Raw genomic sequence first — 7490 nt, forward strand, 5'->3', positions numbered from 1 at the left:
TTTGTTTGAAATCTATATAATATGTTATATAATAAATTTAAGTAAAGTTATATGTGTTAAATTATCGAATACATATATTTAATTATAAATTGCAGAAAAAGTGCAGAAATGAAGCTCAATTTTTTTGCCGCCTTTCCGTACGCTCCTTTGCGTGTACAACATATTGTTGCAAAACCATATTAATACGATTGTCGTCAACATTTTGAAATTTACGATGAGTAACATCTGAAATTTTGTTTAATTAAAAAATGTCTGGAATAAATATAAGAATATACCTTTCAAAATACTAATAAAGCCAGGAATAATCCTTGGTCAAGTCATCCACTAAAATTTTTTAAACACTTGTCCTCCCACTTTCATTAAAATTCGCTTCTGCAAGAAAAGAACATTATAAGTATATATTTGAGTATCAAACAAATTTTAATCTAAGGACATTGCCACACTATACAAAATTTTGACCAAATATTTTTCTTGAAACATTTTCGAATTAACGAATTAAGAAAGTTTTCGATATATACCTAGTATGTAACCAAAATGTCTCAGAAATGTCTTTTGGCGTGACACTTGGTCAAATATTTGCGAAATGTGACCTACTGTAACTTACCAGCTCGGCATTCAAATCAGGGTTAGTCTGTAACTCAACGTCGAATTCTTTTAAGGCGGTTGAGGTTGAAAATGGCACTCCGATAATACAACCGATATTGTTACTCAAAAAAATTAATTAATTTGCGTTGGTCTTATAGTGTGAAAATATTTTATTCAACTGAAAAATATGTATTTTATTTATCAAACATAAAAATTGACTATCTATAATGTACTGCGTTGATTCAAATTCAAATTTAGCACAGTGAAAGTTTCTTATATTCTTTCTACAACAAAATCAAACAACAAACAATCATTTTTTAATTACAAGTGTGCTTGTTTGATGAGTGTTAGCCCTTTCTCTGTTGTTGTCGCATATGTTAATCATTAAAGAGTTCTGTGGGTGATTGTTTGACGATCGCCTTTTCAAACTAACTGGGAAAGAAAAAACAATCATATGTATGACTTTTTAATAATTCTTTTAGGCATCGTGCATATGAAAATCAGCAAATTGAAACAAAAATGATTAAGAATATATCATTTAATGAGTCTCATCATGCAATCATTAATGATTAAGAAATTATTCTCCAAAATGAGTAATAAAAATCAGAACATCATATTTTGGCATAATAAAAGAGTCAATAATTACTCATGGTTATAATTAATCCATAACTGAACATCAGGCGGAGTCATAAAATAATCATTCCAATGATCAATCAACCTAACACTCGCAGAATGTTTGGAGGGGTCATTCAAATGAAAACTGGGTATATTGTAATGTGGCACTGTGTATGTAATGATGTCAGTGTGTGCACATGTGTTATGAGTTAAATAAAGGTGTTGGAATAGTATAAGAAGGTTGCCACTATTTAAGTTGTATATACATAAATAACATATATGAAGGCAACAGATAAATTAAATAAGATACATTTAAAGATTCACATACACTACACAGAAAAAAATTTTCCAATTAAAGTTTTAATTGAGTTTTATAAAATACTCAATTAAAAATTTAATTGATTCAACAAATTTTTTAATTGAAACAAGAATCAATCACAAAAATTAATAGTGTCAATAAATTTTAAAATTAATTTTTAAATTGATACCATCATCATCTGTTATTAAAGACATTTCAATTAAAAAATTAATTGGATCAATTAATATCGTGATTGAAGACAAAAAAATTTTTTTTTGTGTGTATCTCAAACAATTGTCCGTACACCAAACTGTTAAAGCTATATTCCTTGCGAATATTTTTGGAAAGGTAAAATTAAACTTCTTGCGTAGAAACTTCTACTGAAGACTTTTATCCACAATCGAATTACTTGGGTTGCGATAACACTTGCCGATGTCAAGGTATCTTTAAACTTCCTAATACCGTAATATATACCACGTAGTCCATACGTGGTATATATTAAACTAACAAAGGCCCATGAAATACGTATATAAATAAGTTCGACAAAATTTTCTATAGAAATAAAATTTTGACAAACTTTTCTATAGAAATAAAATTTTGCCAAAATTTACTATAGAAATAAAATTTTGACAAAATTTTCTATAGGAATAAAATTTTGCTAGATTATTTTTGGATCGAGTGGCAACCATGATTATGAACCGATATGGACCAATTTTTGTGTGTCAGCCGGATCGGATGAAATTTGCTTCTCTTAGAGGATCCGCAAACCAAATCTGGGGATCGATTGATATGGGGGCTATATATAATTAAGGACCGATGTGGACTAATTTTTGCATGGTCATTAGAGACCATATACTAACACCATGTACCAAATTTCAGCCGGATCGGATGAATTTTGCTCCTCTAAGAGGTTCCGGAGTTAAAATCTGGGGATCGGTTTATATGGGGGCTATATATAATTGAGGACCGATGTGGACTAATTTTTGCATGGTCATTAGAGACCATGCAACCGATATGGACCAATTTTTGTGTGTCAGCCGGATCGGATGAAATTTGCTTCTCTTAGAGGATCCGCAAATAAAATCTGGGGATCGGTTTATATGGGGGCTATATATAATTATGGACCGATATGGACCAATTTTTGCATGGTTGTTAGAGACTATATACTAACACCACGTACCAAATTTCAACCGGATCGGATGAATTTTGCTCCTCTAAGAGGCTCCGGAGTTAAAATCTGGGGATCGGTTTATATGGGGGCTATATATAATTAAGTACCGATGTGGACTAATTTTTGCATGGTCATTAGAGACCATATACTAACACCATGTACCAAATTTCAGCCGGATCGGATGAAATTTGCTTCCCTTAGAGGCTCCGCAAGCCAAATCTCGGGATCGGTTTATATAGAGGCTATATATAATTATTGACTGATGTGGACCAATTTTTGCATAGTTGTTAGAGATCATATAGCAACACCATGTACCAAATTTCAGCCGGATCGAATGAAATTTGCTTCTCTTAGAGGCTCTGCAGGTCAAATCTGGGGATCGGTTTATATGGGGGCTATATAATTATGGACCGATATTGACCAATTTTTGCACGGTTGTTAGGGACCATATACCAACACCATGTACCAAATTTCAGCCAGATTGGATGAAATATGCTACTCTTATAGGCTCCGCAAGCCAAATCTGGGGGGTCCGTTTATATGGGGGCAATACGTAAAAGTGGACCGATATGGCCCATTTGCAATACCATACGACCTACATCAGTAACAACTATTTGTGCCAAGTTTCAAGTCGATAGCTTGTTTCGTTCGGAAGTTAGCGTGATTTCAACAGACGGATGGACGGACATGCTTAGATCAACTCAGAATTTCACCACGACCCAGAATATATACATACTTTATGGGGTCGTATAGCAATATTTCGATGTGTTACAAACGGAATGACAAATTTAATATACCCCCCATCCTATGGTGGAGGGTATAACAAGTATATACAGCAGTAAGTTCGGCCGGTCCGAATCTTAAATACCCACCATCATGAATCAAATATAATAGTTTACTTTGAAAACTTTCTGTCGTAGCGGGTTACTTGATAATACTCGTATCATAAGGATAGGAAAATTTAAATCATTCTTACAAGTTTTCGACTTAGCAGTGACGATTTTACAAGGTAAATGTTGGTATATTGACTATTTTTGAGGAATAAAAAAAAACATATATATGGGAGCTATATCTAAATCTGAACCGATTTCAACCAAATACATAGTTATAAAGTTATTTATACTCCCTGTGCAAAATTTCACGTAAATCGGATCACAGCTTTGACCTCTGTGGTACTATGAGTGAAAATCAGGAGAAAGATATGGGGCCATGTAAGTGCATATCGAGCGAAAGATATATATGGCAGCTAAATCTGAACCGATTTCAACCAAATTCGGCACACTTTACGACACTAACAATTGCACTTTTTGTGCAAAATTTAAAGTAAATCAGACTGAAATTCTGGCTTCTGGGGCCATATAAGTCCATATCGGGCGAAATATATATATGGGAGCTATATCTAAAACTTAACCGATTTCTTCAAAAATCAATAGGGTTATATTCTGACCCAAAATACATACTTGTGCCAAATTTGAAGTCGATTTGACTTAAATTGCGACCTAGACTTTGATTACAAAAATGTGTTCACAGACAGACGGACAGACGGACATGGCTAGATCGACTCAGGTTCCGACCCTGATCAATATTGCCAAAGACAATATTGTGTCTATCTCGCCCCCTTCTGGGTGTTGCAAACATATGCACTAACCCTAACTAACCCTGTCTGCAGTGTGACGCAGGGTTTAAAAAGGGTTAATTTCACTTGTCCAAAAAAAAACTTGTACACTTAAAATAAATTAAAATATTTGTTTAAACTTTAAATATTACAACTTTTTTAATATTTTGTATGATAGCCCTTAGTGTTTTCTACTGTCTGGAGTTTATTTGGCATTGAGTGGGTTAGGGTTTTCGTCAAATCTACGGGAATTGAGCTCAATATATCCATAAGTCTTCCAGACCCATTTTTGGGCAGATTCGGCCAAATTATTCTTCAGAATATATAAATTATCTATTTTGTGTATATTTTCTTCAAGAAATATGAGGTTTCCAACGCAATTTGCATGCCGTCACATTCTCACCTACGTGGTTAACGGTATGCGTAATATTTCGTTTTCCCCCTTTATTAGATCATTTATCTCAAAAATTTACATTTTGCTTTGAGTACCAAACTAACACTATTCCTTTTGGAAACGCCATTAAGCTACAAATCTGCTAAAATTCATTTTTTTTTTTCATAACATCTTTGAAGGGTATCATGTAGTCGGTTCGTTGAAGAATTTTAACCCATTGCCATTTGTCTCCATATTTTTGAGATCAAAACAAAAACAGCACAAACTATAACAACACAGTGTCATATCATAGCAATCAAAAATAGCAACTTTTAATTGACCAAACAAACTCACACACACACACCATGACACTCGCACACAAACAGAGACACGTATGCTGTTACCACGAAGCACAAAAAAAGCCTCTTATTTCCGTTTCACTGAACCATTAGAAGGTCAAACTTTTGGGCCAATTAACATGATACTGAAATAAACTTTTTTTTAATTTGTTTTCTCTCTCTCTCTCTCTCTCTTTCCATGTGTCTCTTATTTCTCCATTGAAATGGATACTCAACTACAACGCTCTACTCATGGCATCGAACACCAACCAACCAACCAATCATCATTATGGTATATTCAGGTATCCTTCGCAGTTCAACGATTATGACCACACAACGTGATGGCAGTAGACATTCAATGCCTATAACAACAACAATTGGACAGAATTCTTGTAATTTGGGTGGTGGAAGCTATCACCATCACCATCATCATCATCCTCATCATCATAACACCTCGGCCGCATACCATCAGAGGAATAGCCTCAAGATGGGCAATAACTCTCATGAATTGGCAGCGTTAAGTGGCAATGGACCTTTACAACTCTATTCCAATTCAAAGGAAATGCTTCTGAAATCAAATGCCAGGTCAAATGGCAAATGGGCGACCACAATGTCAACAGAGACAGTGGCACCCAATACGGAAACATCAACGCCATCTGAGAAAAGTGTGGTCTTTGGGGCACCGCTCTCTACCACAATCAATGGTAGTGCAGATGGTGTTAGTGATACCAACTATTTGGGCAATCGGGGGGCACCTTTAATGTCTTCTTGACAACATGGCAAAGATGACCAGTCGGCCAAGGAGGATGATCTTTGTAGACAGCAAGAAAGACAAAAGCATGTTGAGCAACACCCCATGCATGAATTCATGAATTATTCGCTTAATCGCACAAAAGGAAACGGAAATGGTTTCCGTCTCTACAATCCGGCATTGACAAATGGTTGCAATATCAATGCCACCGCCACCACCACCACAAGCATTAAATCTCCGTTGCATTCCAAACAAACAGATTATGGGACGGTAACTTTCGGTAAAGAACCTAACAGCTGCAAGAGCAATGCTGACAAAACAATTTGTGACACTGCTATTAACGGAACAATTGAAAGTTCAACAATGACCCATAGTGGCAATGAAGAAGAACCGCGAGGAGTAGATGCCGGCGGAAGTGGTATTAAGATGCTTTATGCCACAACAACAGCCACTGCTATGCATAACAATGACAAGACATGGCTCTAAGCCAGTGATCCAGTGACACGTGTATTTGCCCATTACTTAAAAACTTAACCTTCCATCTTCTCCTGTTCCTTCTCCTCCGCTGTAAATTTCCTTAACCTTAGTGAGTGTATGTGTGTGTACTTGTTTAAGACGTAGGTATATCTACGTTCAAATGTTATCGCCTTACATTAAGATACATATTACAAGATGTTTTTTTTTTTTAACGTTAAACTCTCTAAGGACTATTCCAAAATAATGAGCTTTAATTTTTTAATTTAATGCCTTGGGAAGTCATTAGTTCGTATTCATTTCATGTTCATTGGAATTAAACAAGTATATACGGCCATCAGTTCGGCCAGGCCGAATCTTATGTACCCTCCACCATGGATTGCATAGAAACTTGTACTAAAGACTATCATCCACAATCGAATTAATTGTCTATAGAAATAAAAATTGTCTATAGAAATAAAATCTTGACAAAATTTTCTATAGAAACAAAATTTTGAAAAATTTTCTATAGAAATAAAATTTTCACAAAATTTTCTGTAGAAATAAAATTTTGACAAAACTTTCTATATAAATAAAATTTTGACAAAATTTTCTATAGAAAAAAAAAAATTTGACAAAATTTTCTATAGAAATAAAATCTTGACAAAATTTTCTATATAAATAAAATTTTAACAAAATTGTCTATAGAAATAAAATTTGCACAAAATTTTGTATAGCAATAAAATTTTGACAAAATTTTCCATAGAAATAAAATTTTGACAAAATTTTTATAGAAATAAAATTTTGACAAAATGTTCTATAGAAATACAATTTTAAAAAAATTTTCTATAGAAATAAAATCTTGACAAAATTTTCTATAGAAATAAAATCTTGACAAAATTTTCTATAGAAATAAAATCTTGACAAAATTTTCTATAGAAATAAAATTTTGACAAAATTTTCTATAGCAATAAAATTTTGACAAAATTTTCTATAGAAATAAAATGTTGACAAAATTTTCTATAGAAATAAAATTATGACAAAATTTTCTATAAAAATAAAATTTTGACAAAATTTTCTATAGAAGTTAAATTTTGACAAAATTTTCTATAGAAATAACATTTTGACAACATTTTCTATAGAAATAAAATCTTCACAAAATTTTCTATAGAAATTAAATTTTGACAAAATTTTCTATAGAAACAAAATTTTGACAAAATTTTCTATAGAAATAAAATTTTGACAAAATTTTCTATAGAAATAAAATTTTGACAAAATTTTCTATAGAAAT

General features: G+C 33.0%; 1 protein-coding gene and 1 long non-coding RNA gene across 2 annotated transcripts in view; one reads left to right on the forward strand and one right to left on the reverse strand.

Annotated features, from left to right (window-relative positions):
* Window positions 1–5792, forward strand: part of TkR99D (Tachykinin-like receptor at 99D) — a 279312-nt gene extending 273520 nt beyond the window's left edge. Inside the window, exon 10 of the mRNA XM_075291122.1 lies at window positions 5298–5792. Within this exon, the coding sequence (XP_075147237.1) occupies window positions 5298–5767 (470 nt within the window). The 3' untranslated portion in view covers window positions 5768–5792. The remainder of the gene's footprint in view (window positions 1–5297) is intronic.
* LOC142219678 (uncharacterized) lies at window positions 9–718 on the reverse strand. Its single transcript, XR_012717699.1, has 3 exons — window positions 605–718; window positions 276–372; window positions 9–225 (listed from the first exon to the last, which is right to left on the reverse strand). It is a non-coding gene; the product is annotated as an uncharacterized LOC142219678 (long non-coding RNA).
* Window positions 5793–7490: the final 1698 nt, after the last annotated feature.

This window comes from Haematobia irritans, chromosome 1 (genome assembly GCF_050003625.1).
Source record: "Haematobia irritans isolate KBUSLIRL chromosome 1, ASM5000362v1, whole genome shotgun sequence".
Taxonomy (NCBI): Eukaryota; Metazoa; Arthropoda; class Insecta; order Diptera; family Muscidae; genus Haematobia; species Haematobia irritans.